Source organism: Crotalus tigris, unplaced genomic scaffold, assembly GCF_016545835.1.
Source record: "Crotalus tigris isolate CLP2741 ecotype Arizona unplaced genomic scaffold, ASM1654583v1 scf7180000024461.2689607, whole genome shotgun sequence".
NCBI lineage: Eukaryota > Metazoa > Chordata > Lepidosauria > Squamata > Viperidae > Crotalus > Crotalus tigris.
Genome location: NW_024100631.1, coordinates 2306645 through 2331062, shown reverse-complemented (window position 1 = coordinate 2331062; position 24418 = coordinate 2306645). Strand labels below are relative to the sequence as shown.

The 24418-nt window shown below is 45.8% G+C and overlaps 1 protein-coding gene across 3 annotated transcripts; it reads left to right on the top strand.

Annotated features, from left to right (window-relative positions):
- Nucleotides 1–806: 806 nt before the first annotated feature.
- YPEL1 (yippee like 1) lies at nt 807–21580 on the top strand. Of its 3 annotated transcripts, none has more exons than XM_039332350.1 (5): nt 807–1055; nt 8666–8945; nt 12727–12770; nt 13727–13835; nt 16804–21580. In XM_039332350.1, the coding sequence occupies exons 2-5, from the start codon at nt 8829–8831 to the stop codon at nt 16891–16893; spliced, it is 360 nt and encodes a 119-aa protein (XP_039188284.1). In that variant the 5' UTR covers nt 807–1055; nt 8666–8828; the 3' UTR covers nt 16894–21580. The 3 variants fall into 3 exon arrangements, with proteins under 3 accessions (XP_039188284.1, XP_039188285.1, XP_039188286.1); XM_039332351.1 differs by lacking the exon at nt 807–1055 and adding an exon at nt 3664–3782; XM_039332352.1 differs by lacking the exon at nt 807–1055 and adding an exon at nt 4342–4601.
- The last annotated feature ends 2838 nt before the right edge of the window (nt 21581–24418 follow it).

Genomic DNA, 24418 nt, shown 5'->3' with positions numbered 1-24418 from the left:
ATGATGGTGACGACAACTTGAGGGAGCTGGGTGGTCTAGAAACATGAAAAATAGATACGTGATGAATAGAATAGAATAGAAAGGAATAGAATAGAAAGGAATAAAGAAAGGAATAGAATAGAATTAGAATAGAATAGAATAGAGAAAGGAATAGAATAGAATAGATATTGGAATATAGAATAGAATAGAATAGAAATACAGAATAGAAACACGGGCTCGGTCGCAGGGCTAGCGAAGCGCTAAGAAAAATTGGCTTGCAAAGAGTGCTTCTAATGCTTCCCCGCATCAGAGTTGGACTACTACATCAGGGATAGACAACCTTGGCTCTTTTATGACTCGTGGACTTCAACTCCCAGAATTCCTGAGCCAGCATGCACAGTACGAATGGCTCAGGAATTCTGGGAGTTGAAGTCCACGAGTCATAAAAGAGCCAAGGTTGCCCACCCCTGGACTACATAATAATAGTAATAATAACAATGACTGCTAATAATGATGACAATAATAACAATTATAATAACGATAATATAATGACAATGAAAACAACAATGACAATTGCAATAACGACAACAACAGTAATAATATTAAATTCATAACCCCCCCCCACCAGCCCCAGCCACCAGCTGAGCAGGCGCCTCCGTGAGGGCGCTAAGACCCAGCGGAGGCGGCCTCGGCGGCGGGAGCGCTCTGCGCCGCGATTGGCTGTCGCCCGGGGCAACGCCGGACGACGGCGCGCGCCTCTTCCTCGGCGCTCGGCTAACGGCCACCGGGCGGCGGGCTGCTGCGGCGCATGCGTCGAGCCGCGAGCCCTCCCAGGGGGCGGGGCCGAGGAAGCCCCAAGCAAAACAAAGCCCGAGGCGAGCCAGGCGGTCGCGGCGGCGGCGGCGGCGGGAGCAGGATGTGTCGTCGGCTGGCCGGGCTGAGGAGAAAGCGCGCAGCGGTGGCGGCGGCGGCGGCGACCTGAGCGGCGCGCGGCCCTCTCTATGCCCCCCCGCCCATCTTCGCCCGCCGGCCGTTGGGGGCGTGAGGGAAGCCCCGCCCCCGCCCCGCCCCCTCAGGTACGGCTCCCTCGGCCCAGGTGGGCGGCCCATCATCCGCCGCGGGACATGCTGGGGCTGGACTACAGAGCCCATCCCCTCCTGACGAAGAGAGACCCATCTTCCCTAGTCGGGAGGGGAGGAGGGGCTGGCTTCCCCCGCCCTCGTGGGCTGTAGATGGGCGGGACTACACAACCCATCCCTCTCACCTCGGGTGGGGCCCTGCTGAGAGGCCCATGGTCCCCAGCCTGCCTCCCTGGGGATTGGGGAGCTAGGAGGGATGGGGAAGATGGGACTAGGTTCCTAGGCCATTGTAGGCGTCTGGGTGGATTGGACTACACATCCCATCCTTCTCTTCACTCTTGGCTGGGTCCCCGCTAAGAGACCCATGCTCCCCAGCCTGCAGCCCCTGGGCCCTGCAGAGCCGGGAAGGATGAGGAAGATGGGACTCTGTTCCCTTGCCGTTGTAGGTTCTTAGATGGATTGGACTAAAGATCCCATCTTACCCAGCGGAGGGTTGGGAAGTCTGGGGCTTCATTCCCTGCCACCGAGTGTTCTACCTAGAATGGATTGGACTCCAAATCCCATCCTCCTGCCTCTTTGCCTGCTCCCCAACAAAACCCATTCTCCCCAGCAGGTGCCTCCCTAAGGATTGGGGAACCCGGGACTGGGGAGGATGGGGCTTGATAAGATACAGCTGTGTATTCTAAATGGCTTGGACTACAAATCCCATTCTCTCTTTCTTGGCCTGTCTGTACAGCCACCCAAGTCTCGTCCCATTTGCTGGAGAGTGGGGGACCAATTGCTCTGATGGCTGGGGAGGCCATTTCCCCCCTGTTGTGTGTGTGCGCGTGTGTGTGTGTGTTCTAGATGGACTACAAATCCCATTCTCACATCTTTGGGGCTGTTCCCTACCAACAAAGACCTATTACCCCCCACCGGTACATCGTCGAGGAAACACAAACGTAATGATAGGAAAGACTGGATGAGATGGGACTATAACGCCCATCCACTTCCAATCAGCTGGGGGCATCCCAGGGCATCTGGAAAGCCCCAGTGTCGGGGTGGGTCAGCCTGGAAACCTCCCCTGCCATCATCCAGGCCCATCAACCCACTCAGAGCGCCCCCCCCATTGGGCTATAATCTAGCTGGGTGCGATGGGAGTTATAGCGCAACCCACCTGAAGGCAGAATGGCCTTTCCAATGATTGTCCTCTCCCTTATGGAACCTCCAGCAGTGCCCTCGATTCTATTTTAAAACTGCACCATAAAAATATCCGTGCACAAATGGCCTGTGAGGATGCTTAGTGGCCCTCTTGCGTGCGCGTGTGCGCCTGAAAAGCGGCCCCCTTGCACCCACGGAGACTTCCCCCTTCCAAAGGAAGCACTAATCTAGAAAGGCGAGGCAGTGGATCTGAAATGCAGTGCATTATAAATGCAAAATCTTCAGCCTGTTGCAAGTTTTACCCAAAAGAAAGCAGCTTCATCAGCCTGTCTTTTCCTGACAGCCATCCCTGCTGATAATCAATGATTTCATAACACTTTAAAAAAAATATTTACGCCCCTCTCCCTCCTTTGTAGCTTTGAGCAATCCCACACCAATCTCTGACGTTGCCGTTCTCCCTTTGTGGAGGGAGGGAGAACCAGCATCTTTAAGAATGAAACCCGCCTTAGAGTGACCCTCCAAACGTGTGACTTTCGATCCGGCCCCATCTCACCTTCTAAGGCTGCGGAGAGGAACTGCAGAGCGGTCGGGAGCTGTGATAGTGTGGTTAGAAAGGCTGGCAGCAACAAACAATAACAACCACAGACAAAACAGCTGAAAAGACAAACACCCCCCCCCCCAAGAGTGTGGTTCTACTGCAAAAGATAAACATAGCTCCCCTTTGTGAAAACTGGTGCAGGCCAGGGAAAACATCCAGTGAGTGAAAGAAAAGAGAGATGGTTGAAATGAAAGGGGGGCTGGGGACTTGCCCTGGGTCCCCATTAGGTCTGAAGGAGGATAGGAAGGAAAAGGAATTGAGGAGGGGGCTTGCCTGAAGCCAGGACATGCCTGTGCAGTGCATTGTGGCATGCAAGGCCTGCTTGATTCGCCTCTGAATGTGAGTTTTATTGCGGAAGGATGCTTGTGCCTAACCTCTCCGTGTTTATTCCTCTTTTTCTGCTTTTTTCGTGTGAGACACACAGTTCCCTTAGTGGGTTTATTGGGAAGAAAAATATTTAAATCAATGGAGTTGCGTTTTTTTAAAAAAAACACCCAGTCCTGTTTTGAAAGCAGTGAAGTTGCAAATTTTTAATTCAGCCCTCTGTTTTTAGGATGCAGGTTGAGAGCTGGTCTCAGCCAGGTCTCCTTTCCAGGTTCTCAGATGAGGCTCTGAACTCTGTACCCTTGCAGAAAAGGTGTGTGTGTGTGTGTGTGTATGTGTATGGGGGGGGGGGCTTAACCCCCTCCAGCTGGTTTCCTGGGAGATACAGGTGGTTTTTGAGCATGTGGCCTGGAGCACTGGAATCATAAACCTCCCCGTGTTATCTGCTCCTGCCTCTGCCCCATTGTCTTGGTGAGTTTGCAGCTGGGGGCAGTCTGTTGGTCTGCTACTCAGATCTGTGCATGTTCCTATGACGATCACGGTAAGGCACGGAGAAGGGGGGGGGACTCTTTCTACGTGCTGTCCCTTGTCCACTTGCTAATCGGGTTTGGAGGCTTCAAGACCGTGGTTTGTGCCTGAGTCAAAACAAGGAAGCCCCAGAGGTAAGGGGAAATTGCACTCCGGGCAGCTGATCGCTCTCCTCCTGCCTTTGTTGTTGCTGGGGTTTTCAACTCCTGGCCACTTCGCCCTGGGTTTTGCATTCGATGTCGGGTTCGTTTGGGACGGCTTTCCAGATTTTGGCAACGGGAGCCCTTTTGTTGTTTTCCTTGGGTTTTTTTTTTTTCCCCTCCCTGGATGCAGTTGTGCATACTGGTCGGAATAACAAGAGGGGCATGCTTTACATAATATTGTTGCAAAAGCAGCCTCTTCGTTTCCCCCCAAGCCCCCCCCCTCCAGCTCTGTTTCTTCACTTTATATCAGAACCCCCTCCCCTTCCAGTGGCAAGCTGTGGCAAGCAGCTTCCTGCCAGTGAGATCAGCCCTGTGGTAGCTGTTTGTCAACACCGTAGAAAAGAATAGCATCCAGCCCTCTTGTTGCCTTTTCTATTATTATTATTTTTTTCCCCCCAACTTGGATCCAGCAGGTGCTGGCTGGCTACAGGGAGGTCTGAACAGTGTCTGGGACTCAGTTGCTGCACGTTCGCCTCCTTCCCCAGGTGCTGTGTTGTCTAAACCAGGCTGGAGGTGTCTTGTCTATTTTTAGCCAGCTGCCTCTTGCAACGGGAGAAAAAAAAAAAAAAGTCCTGATCCTCCTGCAGGCTTCTGAATTTCCTGCTGCCCACCAAGATCAGGAAGAAGATGCTCGGGTGACGAAAATTGAAGGGGCAGGTTGACTTTCGCTCGCGATGTGGGATTGCTTAGGAAAGTCCTGACGTTCCGGGATCCGTCCGAGGCTTGGGCTTTGTTCGGGTCACAGCCCGGGTGAGATCCATTGTTCAGTTCTTCTCCTGGGGCATGTGGATGTGTTTGCACAGAGAAATGCTTGGGCTCGTTTAGAATGAAGCGCTCTTTTTCCCCCCCCTCCTTGTACGCTTTGATGGGCTCTGAAATGAATGGGGGGGGGGCATTTGCAGTGTACCCTGAACGCTAGCGGTTCCATTTGGAGGCTTAAGAGGCCACTCATCACAATGAATTGAAAAGGAATGAAATGATTTGGCTTCCGACGAACGATCCCTTATATGTCTGATTTAATCGCTGCCTTTTAATGTTTAAGGAGGATGAAACACTCAGTTCCCCCTGATGAAGCCTAAACATACAAGGGATCACCCACCTGATTGCCATAACACTTGTTTTACCTGGTAGCTTTGCCAGTGGCGCTTTGCATATTTTATCAATGAAAGAAAGGGCTTTTAATACGAACGGTTGTGAAATGCATATTTATTTATGAAAGAGCGGGTTACCTGTGCCGTAAGGTCAGTTTGAGCGACCTGTTGCTTTGCAGGATTGTCAGATCCTTGGCTGGGGGGGAGGTGGTAGAGCGGCTGGATTTATTTTTGCAATCTTGTTTGGTTGTTTGTTTGGTTTTTTTGTGGCAGGTAACATGCTTAAATATTTGTTTATACATCCGGGTGCAGAGGAAAGACAGCCCTCTGTGTTTTAAGATTGGCTGCTGCTTGGCTACCAGCTCTTATTTTCTTTAAATGATGTCATGCTAGCAGGCAGAATTTCACACAGTGCCTGAAGAGTATAACGCTGTTTGGAAAATTGGATGGTGCACCTCAAAATATTTGGGGCACATTGCTCCTATTTTACTGGAGAAAAGAGACAACCCCAGCAATCAGCAAGCAATTAGCCTGATGTAAACTAAATCCGTGCCTTAACTCCAAGAATTTTTTTTTTAAATAGTTTTTGATCTCTGAATTGATTCTAGTGACTTTGGTTGGCTTAAAATAGATTTTCTAGAAAGTCAAGCCAGTCTCTTGAATTTTCTTTCACTTTCGAAGCAACGCTGCCAGCTAGCTGCGCTGGCTTTTTTTTTTTGTAAATGTTTAGGTCATGTTCTTTGTTGCCACGCTTGTGCTTTGTTGGATGGTTCTTTTGTTCAAGAAAATTTGCATCGGTCAGGCAGTTAGAAGCCATTGATATGAGTATGCCTAGCTTACATGGTTTTACTGGAGCTGAATCCATTGGTCCTGGAGTTTGGTACCGCAGCTGAATTAAACACAACTGTGAGATTGTGCTATGGAAAACTTGGGTATTGCAGGTACAGGCAAATGCCTTCCTGCTTTGCAAATCCTCCCAGAGTCTTAACATTTTAAAGGATGTTCTTAGTTGACCAACAGTCAGCCTTGCTGGATGCCATAATCCAGTCCTGAAGGTCTTTATCTTAAACGTAACTGCGTGATGTTTTCTTTTTCTATATATCCCCACTTAATTCTTATATCACATTTAATGGAATTGATTCGTTCCAGTAAGATTTCTGAGCATGGGGTCCTTGGCGCTCTCTGAGCTTGGTTGTCGTTTTGCCCATGTTTCATGACCCAGCCCAGTAACATCATCAGTGCTGGCAGAAGAAAACAACCAAGCTCAGAGAGCGCCAAGGATCCCACCGTTCAAATCTGAGCTGCCAGTATTCTCTTTTGTATTTCTGGACATTGCAGAATCAAGCTGTCCCCTCCAGCTTTTTGAGTCTCTCCAAAATGATGATGATGATGGCCTTTTTGCCTTACAGCAGGAGTTGTTCACCATCCTTCAGTTCTGTCACTAAGACACAGTGGGACTTGACAATGAACGCGCTCTGCCACCCCTTCAAACATGATCCAAAGCTCGCTTGAGTCACAAAACTCGTTTCCTTGCGGCATTTTCTCCCTGGTCTTGGCGTAAAGACCCAACCTCCAAACTTCCCATTATTATTGTATTTTTCAGCCAATCTGAGACGATTTAGGAGGCAGGGGGTCTCATTTTGAGTCCAAGAAAGCCTGCGCGCCCGTGGACCTGGCCTTCTTCTTAGAGGAGACCAAACAGACGGGGCTTTCATCTCGTGTCACTCCATCACTGCTGTCGTGCTGCCATTTTTCCTGCCGGTTTCATTTTTATTTTTATTTTTTGATGGCAGATGGTTTTTCTCAGATGTGCTTCCAGAATGGATGGGGAAGTGGCAAGGGATCTTGATGACCCCCTGGAAGGCCTCCTGGCCATTGGGTTGGAGAGCTGAAGAATCGGCAAGCCCCCCTCGCCATTTCTCACGGCCTCTTCTTCCCTCCTGTCACCCCGTCCCAATGCATCACGACAAAACACCAGCTGTCTTTCCTCCCCCCCCCATCATGTCACTGGTAGCGTCACATCTCAGAAACCAGCCTTGTTTATACTAGAAATTAAAAGTCTACAAAGGGAGGGTGGTTACGGAACTTGGATAAACGGTGGGATGTCAAGAGCAGGTCTGCCCGAGCACCTTTTCCTACAGCAGAGCTGAGTCCAAATCAGATATATTGACAGAAGAGAATAGTGTAAGGCTTGAGCTGTGGGGTCCTTGGTGTTCTTTGAGTGCCCTGATGGCTTTCCAGATTTGCCAAAGCACCAAAAAAGGCAAGACAAGAAACAGTGGGCGGAAACTAATCCAGGAGAGAAGCAACCTGGAATTAAGGAGAAACTTCCTAAGCAGTGAGGACGATTACCCAGTGGAACGGCTTGCCTCCAGACGTGGTGGCTGCTCCACCACTGGAGGTTTTTAAGAAGCCTCTGACATGGTCCAAAGTCTTCTGCTTGAGCAGAGAGTTGGACCAAGGTCCCTTCCAATTCTGTCATTGGTGATAGTGCCTCGTTTGGTCGTGAAATATCTGCCAGAAAACCACCAAGCTCAGAGAGCATCAAGGATCTCACATGATACGATATACAGGTAATCCTCAACTTACAACCACAATTGGGGGACCAGAATTCCCTGTCGCTAAGCAATGCAGTCGTTAAGTGGCCTGCGCCTGGTTTTTTACACTTTTTGCCTTGGTCATTAAGCGAATCTAACTTCCCTCCATTAATTTTGCTCGGTGAAAGCTAGCCGAAAGGGTCACAGAGGGCAGTCACACGGCCCCTTGCCCCAGTTTTGATCACACGACTGCAGCGAGGCTGCCGCAGTTGTGTGAGGAGCGGCGGCAACTCCCTTTTTGCATCACTTGGAAGCGTCATTAAAGAAATGGCCGTAAGTTGGGGACCACCTGCAGTACGACATAATCGGCTCAAAATTCCCCTCAGCCCTTTCATGTGTCTAACAGGTGCTCCTCCTCCCGTCTCCCCTTGGCCTCCTCTGTCAATCAGACCGGAAAAAAATATGGTACCGAACTGGAGAAGAGTGCATTTTGTTGGGAGCAAGTGAGCAGGAGGGGCTTCCAAGGCTGGCTGGGGAATTCTGGGAGTTGAAGTCCACAGAAAGTTGCCAAGGTTGGACACCGCTGGGCCAGGTGCAAGGGAGTTCTAGTAGCTCATTCAAGACCCTGGCCTCCGGTTTCATCCTTTTTTGTGTGTTTGCACCCTGCCTTCTCCTGCATCCCATTGCTGATGGCCTGAAGGACGGTGTGCAGAGATCTGTTTAGATCAGTGGTTCTCAACCTGTGGGTCAGGACCCCATTTGGGGTCGAACGACCATTTCACGGGGGTCGCCAAACAACGCACTCCGCCATTTTTTTCGCCTTTTCTCCCTTTTATTCTATTGGCTTGAATAGACTCTATTCAAGAGATTCTAATTCTATTGGCTTTCAAAAGCCAATAGGAATTGTCTAGGCTGTCTCTGCCCTGCTGAGCCCGCCAAAAGTCCCATTCTGCAAACGGTGCCGCACCAGTTGAGTAGTCCTCGCCTTACGACCGGTTGGGGGTCGCGGCATTAAAAAGGTTGAGAACCACTGGTTTAGATCCTTCTTTGGAGATGATCTGGTGACTGTAAAACAAGCAGGCAAGACCCCTCCTTTATTAAGTGAGCAGTGGCTAGGCACGGCCAGGTAAACCCCAGGTGGGGGACGGGAAGACCGAATGGCTGACGGCCCTTCCTTTCCTTGCAGGTTTTAACAGATTCTTCGGTAGCGTCTGTGTGGAAAGGGCCACACACCCTACACAACAACGACGGCTTTTGCCTGCCTTTTCCAGTGTTTCTTTTGTCAGCAAGTTCAGCAAAATTGTTTCTCAAGTGCCAGCCCTGAACAGACCGAGGAGCCAGCGACGGAAATGGTAAAAATGACAAAATCCAAAACGTTCCAGGCGTACCTGCCAAATTGTCACCGAACCTACAGTTGTATCCACTGCAGAGCCCACCTGGCCAATCACGATGAGCTCATTTCCAAGGCAAGTCTCTAGACCTCATGCATTTGCCGTTGGATGCCCTCATTATTTGAAGGGCCTCAAGTCAGACAGAAAAGCCAGACCAGCGTTTTAAGCTGTTTTGGAATCCTCTGCGAAAAATTCGCTGAATAAAAATGCATAACGTGCATAGGTATTGAGCAGTGTCTTTCAAACTTGACAGCTTTAAGACGTGTGGACTTCAATTCCCAGAATTCCTCAGCGGCATTGTGGGAGTTGAAGTCCAGTCAAAGCATGCTGGCTGGGGAATCCTGGGAGTTGAAGTCCACTCAACTTAAAGCATGCTGGCTGGGGAATTCTTAAGATGTGAAGTCCACACCTCTTAAAGTTGCCAACTTTGAAAAACACTAGTAGAATCAGTGTGTATGTATGTTGCGTATCAGTTTCCAAGAAAATTATGCCTTAAAAAACACTGTTTAAAGGTGGATGGTTTAGTCTGTTGTTTTTCCATGCTTAGAAATGTCATCGCTTACATAAAGCATAGCCAAGGAGTAATCGCTATCCATTCTACTACTAGGACTCTTTTTCTCTCTCTCTAAATGTCTATGGAGATGCTCAATCATCCAGTCATGGCTGTCCCAAAGGTGCTTTTCTTTTGTTATGTTTTTTTTTCTAAGTTGTTTAGTGAAAGCAATATCCGAAGCCACAAGCTCTTCCCTCTGAAGGACACTTTAAATTTCCTCCTAATCCATACTTGAAAAGATTTCAAACTGAGAGCCTGAAAAACTCTGTATTGTGAACCGATTCTTAGTAATCCGTCTCCAAAATTCTATATAATCCTTCGGCTTCTTGAGCTTATTTCTCCCTAAGAGTATTTCTTTCTCTCTGGTGTGTCTGGAACCTCTTCCTGCTGCATTTATTGGAGACAAATGTTGGATCCTCCGATGAGAAGTCACCTTGCAAGGCCCAGATTTTCCTTAGCATTGACCTAGTTATAGTTGATGTCCATGTTGGAACTAATGAACTCACTTGTGCTAGCACAGTACAGGTAGTTCTAGGCCAGCGGTAGGCAACCTTGGCTCTTTGATGACTCATGGACTTCAACTCCCAGAATTCTCTCTCTTCCTTTCATGCCAAGGGTAGCCTAGTTGAATTTCATTCTGACGTGGTCTTGTTTCTTGAGCTGACCTCCCATTTTGCTAACCATCTCTATCTTCCCCGAGGTCAACCTTATGTTGGTCTATTGCAGGGCTAGGCAACCTTGGCTCTTTGATGACTCGTGGACTTCAACTCCCAGAATTCCTGAGCCAGCCATGCTGAGGGGAAAGGGAGAGGTTTCCAGGCTGAGCCATGCTGGCTCAGGAATTCTGGGAGTTGAAGTCCATGAGTCATAAAAGAGCCAAGGTTGCCTACCCCTGTTCTAGACTTACAACCACTCCTTTAGTAACCATTTGAAGCTACATAGCCTTGAAAAAAAGCGACCTATGACCGTTTTTCACACTTACAATCTTGGCAGCGTTCCCCACGGCCACGTGATCAAAATTCAGACACTTGGCAACTGGCATGTACTTACGACGGTTGCAACGTCCCAGAGTCATACGACCCTCTTTTGCAATCTTCTGACAAGCAAAGTGAAGGGGGGGGGGAGAGCCAGATTGATTTAACAGCCGTGTTACTAACTTAACAAATGCTATTCTATCCTATCCTATCCTATTCCATTCCATATTCTATCCTATTCTATCCTATCCTAATCCTATCCTATCCTATCCTATCCTATCCTATTCTATTCTATTCTATTCTGTTAATTTAGAATCCCTTAATGACTGTGTTACCAACTGAACAACTGCAGCAATTTGCTCACCCACTGTGGCAAGATTGTAAAATGGGGCAAACTTAACCACCGTCTTGCTTAGCAACAGAAATTTTAGGCTCAGTTGTGGTCGTACGTAGAGGACTAAATGTAGTTCTATTTTCCTTCTTTTAGCGCCATTAAAATCTCTTCGCTACTGTTGAGTTTCTGGCTAAAAATAAGACTTCGTGCCTAACTGCCACCTGAACTGGTGCTATATGTATATATATATATTTTTAAAAAAATAAAGCTTAACTTTTCTCACAAAAACGCGCAAAATATCAGTGCCTCTAAAGAAATTGTGAAATACTGGCGCCGTTGGCGCTGAAAAGCAAATTTTACAAACTTAGCATCTAACTCCGAAACTTCTAGACGCCCTGGCATTCCTGGGGAAAAAAAAATAACCATAGTTGCAAGCTTCATCTTTGTATCCCTAGTCCGATCATCTTCCCCCTACGCCACGTAATAACGCAAGTACACGCCGCTTGATATAAACCTAATCCTGGTTGTGGCTAAAATCCCATTTATTTTAGCCAGTGTCTAAGGCAACCAGTAATGTTCTGGACACTTTAAAAGGGCTTCTAAGCTACGCGTAATATATTCTAATCTGCTTTCAGGCCCGATAGTATGATAATAAAATCTAAATAAACTCTTGAAATCTGCTGCTTTGTCTGTGTCTGAGCGTCTTTGTGTATGTTTGTACACACACAAACACACACACACACACACACACACCCATCACGATTTGAGGTCTGTTTTCCCTTTAGCCGATTATTGCAAAGAGCACAAATGGTTCCAGGCAGAGGGAAATTTATGGTGCCAAACGAGACATTTGTGAAATGAGTTTTGCCCCGTTTTACGACTTTTCTCGCCACATCTGTGAAACGAGTCACTGCAGTTAAGTTAGTAACAGTGATTCAAGGAATCTGGCTTCCCCCATTGACTTTGGTCAGGAAAGGGGATCATATGACTGCAACGGTCACAAATATGATCAGTTGCCAAGTGGCTGAATGTTGTTCCTGTGACCCAGGATGCTGCAACGGTCATTTAAGTGTGAAAAATGATGCTAAGTCCCTTTTTTTTCCAGTCCTGTTTTAACTTTGGTCACGAAGTGAACAGTTGTAAGTTGAGGACCGCCTGTGACATATTTTCAGAGGTTCTAGAAAGATGCCTTTTGATAAGAGTGTCTGGTGGATTCAAGCATTTCACCCATTTGTAGCACATAATTGATAACTGGCGCAGAAACCTGATGCTCTAGCATTTCCGAGCAGCTGAGAACTTGCAGCTCAAGTAAGGAGTTTTAAATCCTTGTGTGAAAATAGGAATACACCCATCCCTTTTGTCACTTTTCTCTTTATGAAGGCGATAACAATAACAAATATAGAAATGTTGCCCTTCTCTTTGGCTACTTTTAATTTTTTTTTTTTTGCAGCTCTGTAATTTATTGTATCTCTTTCCATGTACCTGGAAGATTTGCCACATTTCTGCCACTGAGCCGGTGCCATAAGTTTTGGTATCTGTGTCTGTTAGATCAGAGATCCACAACCTTGGCAAGTTTAAGACTTGTGGACTTCATTCTCAGCCAGCCCTCAGGGCTGGCTGAGGAATTCTGGGAGTTGAAGTCCACAAGTCTTAAAAGTCGCCAGGGTTGGAGACCCCCATGTTAGATGATCCAGCGTAACTCTCACTTACTGTGTGCATTCTAGGCAATGCCCATTTCAGAGTTACCATTGAAGCAGGTAGACCTTAGAATAGAATAGAGCTGGAAGGGACCTTGGAGGTCTTCTAGTCCAGCCCTCTGCTCAAGCAGGAGAACCTATGCCGTCTCAGACAGGTGACTGTCTAGCCTCTTCTTACAAATCTGCAATGGTGGAGCGCCCACGATTTCTGGGGTGCTTTATTGAAAGACTGCTGTGACATGATCTGACCACATTTTTTAAAAAAACAATCTAACATTCCCTTCTCTCTTTCTTACAGTCTTTTCAGGGAAGTCAAGGACGAGCCTACCTCTTTAATTCTGTGTAAGTACCATTCATTTTCTGCTTTTCTGGGGCACTGAGAAATATTTCGATCTTGCTAGCCTGCTGGTGGGTTGGGTTGGAGAGAGAGGGAGGGAGGGAGGGAGAGGGACAGGGGGGAGAGGGAGGGAAGGAAGGAAGGAGAAGGAGAGAGGGAGAGAGGGAGGGAAGGAGAGGGAGAGAGGGAGGGATGGAAGGAAGAAGAGAGAGAGAGAGAGAAAAGAAAGAAACCAAGGGAGGGACGGAAGGGGAGGGAGGGAAAGAAAGAAAGAAAAGAAAGAGAGGGGAGAGGAAGAAAAAGAAAGGAAAGGAAGAAAAAAGAAATACAAGAGAAGAAAAAGAGAGGGAGGGAGGGAGGGAAGGAAGGAAGGAAGGAAGGAAGGAAGGAAGGAAGGAAGGAAGGAAGGAAGGAAGGAAGGAAGGCTGCATTACAAGTTCCAGGCAGTAACATCACACATTGTTAGGATAATGCTAAGGAATGACAGGAAAGATAGATATTGTTGACCATTTACAGGCTCTTCACTGTACCCTACTAAGGTCCAGCTAGTTGAGCCATCTGGAAAGCCCCCAGACCATCATCCCCTCCTTACTGTTGCTCTTCAGCAATGCATATTTACCGCCCCGCCAGAAATTCAAAAGAGGCACGTTGAAACGTTGGGCCCAGCTGGACAATTCTGCCTGGGCGCCTTGGATGGAGGCGACAGACACCTTGAAGTCGTTTTTCGTTCGCTCACGCCGAGAAGCCATCGCACGCCGTCCCCTATTTTATACTAGACGCTCCCCGTAAACCCGTTGGCTTGGAGGGTGGAAACAAGGCGTTTGTCTTCAAAACAGCCCTTGCGTTTCCCTCCCAAGTCCTGGCCCGAAGTGTTGTTGCTTTGCCGTTGAGGCCATCATACGTTCAACGAAACCACCTGTGTTTCTCCCGCCCTCCCTCTCTCTCTCCCTCTCTCTTGCAGGGTGAACGTGGGCTGTGGTCCTGCGGAAGAGCGAGTTCTTCTGACGGGCTTGCACGCCGTAGCAGATATTTATTGTGAAAACTGCAAAACCACCCTCGGATGGAAATACGTAAGCCTCTGCTCTGGGCGTGGCCTTGGTTATCTTGGTTGGATGTGAAAGAGGGAGCACCCCATCCCTGCCAGTTCCTTTACGTTTTGGGTCCGTTGGTTGAGCTGACAGTAGGAGGAGGACTCAGGCCAGTTGCACCCAGTAGCAGTTGCGTTAGTTAGTTACACTTTTCAATCAGAATAGAGCTGGAAGAGATCTTGTCCAAACCATGGCCAAGCAGGAGACCCTACGCCATGCTTCCAAGTCTCTTCTTAAAAAGCTCCAGTGATGAAGCACCCACATTATCTGGTGGCGAGCTGTTCCACTGGTTAATTGTCCTCACTGTTAGGAAGTTTCTCCTTAATTCCAGGTTGCTTCTCTCCTTGATGCATTTCTATCCATTGTTTCCTGTCTTGCCTTCTGGTGCTTTGGAAAATAAATTGACCCCCCCCCTTCTTTGGGGCAGCTCCTCAAATACTGGAATACGGCCTTTACTAAGCAGGCCAGCTCCAGGTTTGAAAAGTCAGAGAACAGAGAGAGTCCTCAACCGAACGAACCACAACTGAGCACAACCGTTTCTGTTGCTCAGTGATTACAGTGGATAAATGAATTGCCTCCCGTTTTACGACCTTCCTTACGACCGTTGTTGAATGAATCACTGCAGCAGTTGTCAAATTAGTAACACTGTTGTTAAGTGCATCCGGCTTCCCCCATTGACTTCGCTCGTCAGAATGTCGCAAAAGGGGATAACGTGACCCCGGGAAATGGCAACCGTCGTAAGTACATGCCAGTTGCCAAGTGTCTGAGTTTTGATCACGTAGCCACGGAGGATGCTGCATTGGTTGTAAGTGTGAAAAACGGCCATAGGTCACTTTGTTTCAGTGTCGTTTTGACTTTGAACGGTCACTAAAGGAACTGTTGTTAAGTCAAGGACTACTTTATAAGCAACTTGCTTGCCACACTCCCATGTCTACTGCTAACGTCCCCGTTCTAATGTCACTTGGTCCAGGACGTTTTTTTTCAACTAGAGCAAAGGGGGAGAACCCCTATGTTCATTCATAGATAGATAGATAGGTAGGTAGATAGGTGGATAGATAGATAGATAGATAGATAGATAGATAGATAGATAGATAGATAGATAGATAGATAGATAGATATTAGAGATAGACAGACAGACAGAGATAGATAGATAGTAGATAGATAGAACTAGATAGTGAGAGATAGAGAGATAGATGACAAATAGATAGAGATGGAGAGGTATAGAGACAGATAGATGATAGATAGATGATAGATATATAGATATATAGAGAGAACTAGATAGCAAGATACAGAGAGGATAGATAGATAGATAGATAGATAGATAGATAGATAGATAGATAGATAGATAGATAGGATAGATAACTAAATAGGAGATAGATATAGATAGATGAGATATTAGATATAGATATAGATAGATTAGATAGATAGACAGATAGGATAGATAACTAAATAGGAGATAGATATAGATAGATTAGCTTAGATAGACAGACAGACAGACAGATATAGATATAGATGATTGATAACCTTTATTGTCATTTTTTTTACTGTGGGCACATTGGCACACATTAAAAATGAAATTCAGTTGCTTGCTCTCAAAGTGCACCCACACGTAACACACAGTTAATACACAACATGTATAAATACATATAAAGAGAACTTGTTCTTAGCTCCATGCGCACAGATTTCAAAGAGCTGGGCGGCCAGCGTAGAAAGTGCATAACCTCCAGTCGACACCCTGGCGAGAAGAAGAAGGCTTGTGTTGTCCTTCCTATTTGCGGCCCATCCTTCAGCAGAACGTGTGACATCACAGCTGCCTCTTTCCCCCTCTCTCTTCATCTTAGGCACAGAGTTAGGTGTGAACCAATTTCAAGATCACGTTTGTTAGGATTGTGGAGAACAGAGACACACATTCTACACGAGGCCCATTGCTTAGTGCTTGATTCCATTTCTGGGCTAAGCATCTTGGGAAGGTCACAACTAGCTTTCCTCTCAAACCTCTCTGTTGCATCGAAGGCCATCCTAGGTGATCCGGTGTCCTCTTAGCTTATATAGCTCAGCGTTCAAGCGGGATCGGGTCTCTTGGAATGCAGAATGTTTGGTTTATTCTTTGGCTGGAGGCATACCCAGCCTCAGGAGTCACCCGATAGGGCAGTGGTGGCGAACCTATGGCACGCGTGCCAGAGGCGGCACTCAGAGCCCTCTCTGCGGACACGCGTGCCGTCGCCCCAGCCCCGCCTCCCCCCGCAGCCCCCTCCTCACCAGCAGCCTCCCTGGAGGAGAATCGCACCTGGGTGCAGCCCACATGGAGCAGCGCAACCAAGAACATAGCCGGGCAGCTGGGACACGACTCCGCCCTCGAACTCCATAGCGTGCAGACGATGCTGCGGGGTATGAGCGGAGGGCGTGGCTGCCATGGTGCTGCAGGGCTGCCTGGGTGATCTGCTGCCGGCCATGGAGGCAGTCCGTGTCCCTGCAGGTGGGCGGGGCGGAGCAGGAGGGGCGGGGGACGGTTTTGGGGCACTCAGTCTCTAAAAGGTCTGCCATCACTGCGATAGGGGATGGGTGGCGTAGAAATTTAATATAGGTAGCTCTCTTCCAAGGACTGCAGCTGAGCCCAAAGTTTCTGGGGCTAAGCATGACAGTTATTAATTGGGTTTTGCCCCATTTTACGACCTTTCTTGCCACAGTCATTAAGGGAATCACTGCAGTGGCTTCCCCCGTTGCCGGGAGGCAGCGAAAGGGGATCGCAGGACCCCGTCCTCAAGAGGAACCCGTTGCCATTTTGATTACGTGACCAGGAGGATGCTGCAACGGTCCTGTGGAAAAAAAAAAGGTCCCTAGTCCCCTTTTTCAGGGCCGTCGTGACGCTGAGCCGTCACTAAACGAACCGTCGTAAGTCGGGAGCTACGTGTCGATGGATGGATGGACTGAGCTGTGCTTTGTCCCCTAGGAGCACGCCTTTGAGAGCAGTCAGAAGTACAAAGAAGGCAAATTCATCATCGAACTCGCTCACATGATCAAAGACAATGGCTGGGAATGAACTGCAATACGATTCCTTGTTTCTGGACAACCCATCTGTGGAACAGGCTTTATTTTATAAAAAAAAGACTCATGGGGGAAAAAAGAAAAAAAAACAAAAAACGGCGGTCGGGTGGTCGAGATGCTCCTCCATCGCTCAGTGGTGTAATGTTGTTGGTCTTTTCCTCTCTCCAGACTCTCCCTTGCTTGTTTTTTTTTCTCTCCCCCCCCCTTGTGTAAGTCCCCCCCCCTTTTTTTTTTCTATCTGTATTCCTGTGCACACGGTTCTTTTGGATGAACTTTTTCTATACTCCCGAAGAAGAAATAATTCCGTCGTTCCTTTGTTAGGTAGCTTCTCTCTTTTTGACCGATGCCTTCAGTTGCTCCTTTGTGCTGGGCGTGCTTTTTGCTGATCCATCTGCTCCAGTTTCGAAGGAGGCCCGTATGGACAGTCCTGAGAATGTGCAGGATTAAGTACACCTTCCTTTTATTTCCCCTCCCTCCCTTATATTAGCCACTCCTGTGGTCTCTTTGCCGTGAGGAGGATTGCAGTATTGTATATTCATTATTCTATCTTTTTTTTTTTTTTAAAGTGTACCGTGGCCCTTTAGGATTTGTTTCGGCTAGGTTTTGTGACAGATCTCAGTTACCAGCCCCTGACTGAATGTAGCCAGGATTTGTCTGTCTGTTTGGTTTTTGTTTCTGTTTTTTTTTTTTTAAAAAAAGAGAAACTGTCAGAAAAGAGATTTGAGTAATAATTTACAAGGATAACTTCAAATGGTAGATCCAATTCAGATGCATTCTGAAGATAAGCTTAAGCCTTGCTCCTGTGAAAGGGGGGAAAAAAAAAAAGAATGTATAGCAGGGTCTTTTAAGATCAAGGGGCTGAAAAATAGGCAGCTCTTATTTTTAATACGTCGGTTTAAAATATTGTTGGTACTGTACCTTGAGAATAGGAAAAAGGTACCAGAAATTTTGATGGCTGGTTCCATGTAGTTTCAACCTAGTTTTAATGCAGTGGATGAGAGACGGTTAATTCGTGGTCATCGCGGCTTTGGCAGTACTGAAGCACACCAAAATGCGTGCGTGGTGTGAGTGTGTGCGTGAGTGTGTGCATAAAGCTGTCACTAATCCATCTGGAGAAGGTTGTAAAGTTTTTGCAAGCGAGTAAAATGCAACAACCTGGCACAAGCTATTTAAAAAAAAAAAGGAAGCAAGAATGAATGAATGAAAATAGGTTTTTTTTTTTAAAAAGGGGTGCGTGATTTGCTGGCTGAATCATCCCTAAGCACAATTTTATAATAAAACTGTTAACGTAAAAGAAACATCATCTGGGAATTTTTACACCCTTCCTCCTCCATGGTCAGTGTGGTGGGTCAGAGAGGACCACCAAACGTGTAAAAAGTGTGTAGCGTTTCCTTACAGGAAATTTTATGCATACCATTTCAAGAGATTTGAAAACTTCAAGGGGGGGGATTGTTATATTTTTTTTTGGGGGGGGGAATTGCAATTTCCTTTTCCTCCCCAAATTCTTTCCAAGAGGAAAAATATATTGGAGAACACTATACCTAAATAAGACCAACCTGCTGATAGCATGAGTAACAATAACCATAATAATTATATAGGAAGCTTTACAATGGGAACGCTGTAATGTACTTCTTATCTGTTGCAACTCAAGCTTGTTGTCTGTCCTTACTGGCTGCTACTAAGCCCCTCTAACTGACATTCAGATCTCAAACTGCACTTTAGCTTTCACCCTTCCTTATAAAAACAGGAACTGTCTTTTCCTGAAAATTGAATGCTGCCCCCTCCCCATTTCATTCCTCCATAAATTCTTTGGGAAGAAGAACGATTTTACACTGTGATGCAAAAAAAAAAAAAAAGAAAAGAAAAGAAAAAAGGATATTGAATATATATCTATTTAAGTGTGTGCGTGTGCGCGTATGTATATATAGTTCTTTTAGGCATTTGGATCCAAAGAGCTGTCCCTCCTGACAGCTAGTCTCAGATTTTGTTTGACCTTTTATTCTGGTGCTTTATTTAGTGTGAATGAATTTTGAGACCCGTGAATCTACTGCCCGCGCGGCAGAAGAGAGACTCATCTTGATTCACATCCAAACAACAGCAGTTTCAGCCCTCGGAGACTTTGACTAGAAGAGGAGATGCTGGCTTGTTAAGGGATGCTTGTTGGTTAGGTGCTTGCTTGTTAGGGAGCACGTTGGGGTGTGTAATAATTCAATGCAGGGCAACTGGATTGAGAGTAATCAGCAAAGGAACCATGAACAGCATCCGTACTACGCCCTACAAATTTTCTGACTTGCAGCCCTAACAAAAGAACCGGTGGGTTATTCAAATGAAATTAGCTTCTTGTGCTCCGCTCTACAAATCCTTTAAAGGTCCAGTTCTGATGTATCTCTTTATTGTTTGATGGCAGCGGACTATCCTTCTCTGTGAATTTGTCAGCAGCCAAACTTTCCACCTTGTGGGCCTACAGCGGTGGCTGTCACCTTTTCCCTTCAACCATGAATGCTTGCTTGCTAACGTGGTTGCTCACCTTGATGCATTTCTCAATCATCCAAAAGACCACTTGGGTCAGATTTTGAGAAGGTTGATGAGCTTGAAGGGAAGAAGAAAGACGGAGGGGAAAATCTTATGAAAGACCGTATTTTGATCAGAGAATGCTTGGGCCGAACTACATGTTACACACCAATGTGATTATTTCTCATAAAGCTGAAAATTCACACTGGGTGGTAGAAATCCATTTGAAGTGGATTTTATACAAAGCTGTCTATCAAGGTGTAGTTTCTCGTCGCGAAAACAGGGACACCTTCCTACATATTTGCGTGTAACATGTAGTCCTGCCAACCTTTTGAGTAAATATATGCAGACGGGCATTTTCCCTAGAATTTTTTTGCTTAAGCGAGAGGCCCCCCCCCCAAAAAGGGGGGGAAGAGTGGAACATCAAATTGCAGCTTAAAATCAGATGCAATTTATTTCTAGGGAGAAGCATTTAAAGGTACCAAACAGAGCAATATTATGAAATTGGGGAAACAAGGGACATAAAAGGCTGTAGAGAATTTTAAATCCAGAACAAATTGTGTAGACCTGAAGTAGCACTCCTGAGAATCGTTGGGCTTTTTGACTTGGCCTTTGAAGGATTCCTTACAAGAAACTGCAGAGTTGAAATTGAGAGATTTGGTGGATCCAGATACTGCTGGACATCGTTTGATGTCTAAAAAAGGTCAGTCTGGTTACTGAACTTTCCAGCGTTAATTTAAAAAAAAAGAAAGATACTTGAACATTTTACAAAGCATTTTCCCATTTAACATTTTTTTTTTTTTGTAACGTATTCTATTTAAGAGTTTGTGTGTGCTTTCGTGGGTAAGTTTAATCTTTCCCTTCAACTTGAGCACCTTTGTTGCTTGTTATTTTTTTATTACTGTTGATCTTAACATTATATAATATACTATATATTTTATAAATTGTAACAGCGACTTTTGTGAACATCTACGCATTATCTACTACTAGATCTCCCTCCCCTTGGTAAAGTGACTGAACTGACTCCAAGCTGGTTCTTGAGATTGTCCATTGGCACTTAGAGGAACACGCTGACAACTTTTACATTTGTGAAGTGTGTGGCTTTTTTTTATTTGTTTGTTTGTTGTTGTTCTTCTTGGGAGTCAATAGTCATGGCTCTTGTAAAACAGCCACATCAACCCAACCTGATTCAGACATAAAAAATGCACAAAAAGTCCCGTTTGGATATTCTTAGACGTTCCCACGTGTGGGAGAGAATCAATTCTTGGTGGACATTTGAGAATTGCTGTTTCAGCTCTTCCTTCTAGGCTGTATTGAAAGCATCCTCTGAAGATGGAGGGTCTGAATTTCATTGGGTGGGCAGTTGTGGGTGACTTCTACACAACGGCGCACTTTCAGGAGATTGTCGACAGCGTTTGTGAGTTGTCCCACCAGTTTTGTGAGGCCGAAGCTATCTGGCCTGCTGTGATGCTTCATGAATCTGTTCCCTTGCGTTCTGATCTTTCCTAAAGCCACATCCAAATCATTAGGGTCACCGTAGAGAAACTTAACACGACAGAACCGTGTGGCAAATATCGTTATTAAAACTCACTTGGATCTGCAGGAAAATTACACCTCGTAGCGCTTAACGTTTTCAAGGAAAACCAATAGCCCGTATTGGCCGCGAACAAGGATAATCGGCATGAAAACAGTACAAATTTTTTGGCCCTTCATCTGAAACGGGACGTTTGATTTTTTTTTTGTTTTGTTTGTTTTGCTAAAATCTACCCCGTACCTTTTTATCCGGACTTGGAAAGATAACCATACCGAGACCTTTAATTTGCATTGCTAGGCCAAGAAAGGATTATTCAAGTGAATGGATCAGTAGCACCATAGTCATTTCTCCCAAGTGTAAGACCGACCAAATAGTGTGAGTTGTAAAAAAAAAGAAAAGAAAAAAAGGATTTTAGAGAAGCAAACACATAGTGTCAAACCCATGGCATTTGCGGCAATCGGTGTGTGCCTCATTGCTGGAACAATTTGGGGGGGAAAAAACCACAAAAAGCCCCGCTTTATTTTGTAGCTGATGTGGCTTCTTCCTGGTTCTCGCCTGAGCAATACTATACACAATTTGTGGTTTCACTTTATTGTATCTCTTTGACAGTATCACAATAAAAACTTTCCGTTGTTTTGTTGGATGTGACTTTTTATATTCTCTCTCTCTCTCTCCCTCCCTCCCCCCCTCATGCCAGGTTTCCCTCCCCAAATGGTAGATTCACACAACCCCAGGATTCTGCAACCGTCATGAGTCAGTAGCCAGGCATGCAGATTTTGATTACATGACCACAGAGCTACTGTAGTGGTCGTAAGTGTGGAAAAGGGTCACATCACTTTTTTTTTTTAATAATTTTTTATTTTTCCAAACTCCCCCCCCCATACATATACCGTAATATCTATCAGATGTTAACATACATTCTTTTTACATTCATATATAAGATACTTTTAATAAAATAAAATACATACACATGACTTTTGGTGTTGCTCGCCCATTTCCCCTTTCACCGTATCCACACTCCTTCTTCTCTACCTTCTTTCTCCCTTTCTTCTCTTCCCTACTTCCCTCTTCTTCCTCTCCTCTCCTTCACCACTCTCCTCCCCACTTCTCCTCTTCTCCTCCAGCCTTCCTACTTCCTTCTCCCCTCCTTCACGCTTTTCTCTCTCCTCTCCTCTCATCCCTCTTCAGATACAATTCAGGGGTAAACACATCACTTTTTTTCAGTGCAGTTGTAACCTCGCTCACTGAACGGACAGGTGTAAGTTGACAGCTACCTGCATTTCAGAAAAGATTTCATTTTTTATTCCTTTATTAAATTTAAATTCCCCCCCCCCCTTGGATAATGACTCTGGGTGGCAAAACAGACAGTTTGAGTTCTTTAAAAAAGAACTGCCTCCCTCCCAGTGTGTTGAAGCTACACAAAGGCCGATTGTCACAAACACTTGCTGATCTGGCAGAAAGATCCCCTTTCTTTCCAGGACAGCTCTAATCTGGAGGCGATGATACACGGGCCAAAGAATGGGCACAATTGTTGGCCCTGTTTGCGTCTGTCGTCTCCCAATGACAGTCCTTCTCCCTCTTATCGGAGTTGCCCTTCCATCCATCATTTGTGCGCTGAGTGTCTCACTGAACTTTCCTCTGTTGTTTTTGGAAAGCTTTCCACCATCCCCATTAAATTTATATTTCCAGTATTTTTTGAAAACCTCCAACTGATGCCCAGCAAAGTTTGTTTATTTATTAACCTTATATGCTGCTCTGGGTAGCTTCTCACATCGCAAAAGCCAGTACAAGTTGCCCTTCCAGGTCTTAAAAGTTACAAGGGTTGGACAATCTGTTGTAGAGCATGAGTAGATGTAAAGGCTGATTTTTTTTTTCTTTTCAATGCAGCTGAAATGTTTTTTGTTATCCTGGATCAGACAATTAATTGTTAAAAAAAAAAAAAAAAAGGATAATACCTGGAACCGGTAATAGAATTGCAAGAAAGACATGGTTTTGGTATAGGAAATAATGAGTACTAGGGCACCCAGATCAGAACTTTTTTTCCAGTTTTATTTGGCTTTGATTGTTCCGTGCTGAACAATGTCTTTTTCTGATCGGGAAATTATTTTAGAAATCGTGCATTAGAGTCTTCTATATAAAATTAGAACTTTCCAATAAAGCATAAATAATACAACCCGCATAACCTCTCTTAACAGGGATGATTCACTTGGCTTTAGACATTAAAAGCTTTGTTAAATGCTCTTTATGGAAAATGGTTACAGCCACTAATGGGCTTTCAGACTACATCTTTGTCCCAGAACAGTTTTCAAGTTCTTACGTATGCTGGCTGCTTCCTCCAGATCTCCAGTGGAACCCGTAAGTGTTTGGAACAACTCCATCCAAAATATTTGAGGTTTTTCTTGAGCGTAGTACTAACTTAATACAAGTTTGTGAGCTGCTCTCTGAGCTTGGTTGTTTTCTGGCAGACGTTTCATGACCTGCCTAGGTAACTTCATCAGTGCTGGAAGGGAGTGGGGGTTGCGGAGTGGAGGAGACGTGGGGGAGGAGATGGGGAGGAAGAAGAGGAGAAGGACTGTGGGATCTTTGGTTCTCTCTGAGCTTGGTTGTTTTTTAGCAGGCGTTTCATGACCTGCCTAGGTAACATCATCAGTGCTCTGATGCACTCATATAGTACTGATGGTGTTACCTTGTTGGGTTCAAACTGCCCTAAACAGTTTCTGCTCGATGCCTTCCTCCATGGCTCAGCACCCTCCCTGCTAATTATTCTACCTGTAGACTCACCACCCATCAGTTACTTCACTCTTCCTTTACTGGCCTAAAAAATCAGTCTGCAAAAAAAAAAAAAAAACTGGGTTGTTTTCCTTCTTGCAAAATATCCATACAAAGATCATTCTGAACTTGGCAAGTTTCACCAGCCTCCTTTCAGCTTAGTAATTTTTCTGTCCACCTCTCGCCCAGCCACACGGGCAAAAATAACCTCCAATCCTTTCTTCCAAAGAGCTCTTGGTCCTTTTGGAAATCTTGGAAAATGCAGGGGGGGGGCTTGGTTTTTCTGGCAATAAAATGACTGGGGTGGGGGAAAAAATCCTAAGTCAGCAGGCTTCTGGGGCGGGGAGGGGTAGTGGGAGCCCCAAATTGATAATCAGGAAACAAATGAAAACTTTTAAAAGCTTTTAATATTTCACATCATCCATCCTGCTTACCAATGTTGTAACCCGGGAACCTGTACGAAAAAAAATAAATAAAAATGTTGCAACGATTAATTTTCAAAGATCGCTGTTTAAACCTTGCACGCATCAGATGTGCACCGTTTTCAAGCATCTCAGCAAATCCCTGACTAGTCCAAGAAAAATGCAGTGACAGCGGCTGTCATTTCTATCCAGGTAGGACAGACTGAAGCCTACAAAGCTAACTCCTATTTTGGCTTCTGTAGGACAAGTGGCAATTCTCCTTTTTAGCATGAATGGAGTTAACT

Bases quoted from the DNA above. Each gene is read 5' to 3' on its own strand.
- YPEL1 (XM_039332350.1), top strand. From the start codon at position 8,829: ATGGTAAAAATGACAAAATCCAAAACGTTCCAGGCGTACCTGCCAAAT. The intron at 8,946-12,726 runs GCAAGTCTCTAG...TCTTTCTTACAG, and splicing joins ACGATGAGCTCATTTCCAAG to TCTTTTCAGGGAAGTCAAGG. The intron at 12,771-13,726 runs GTAAGTACCATT...TCTCTCTTGCAG, and splicing joins GCCTACCTCTTTAATTCTGT to GGTGAACGTGGGCTGTGGTC.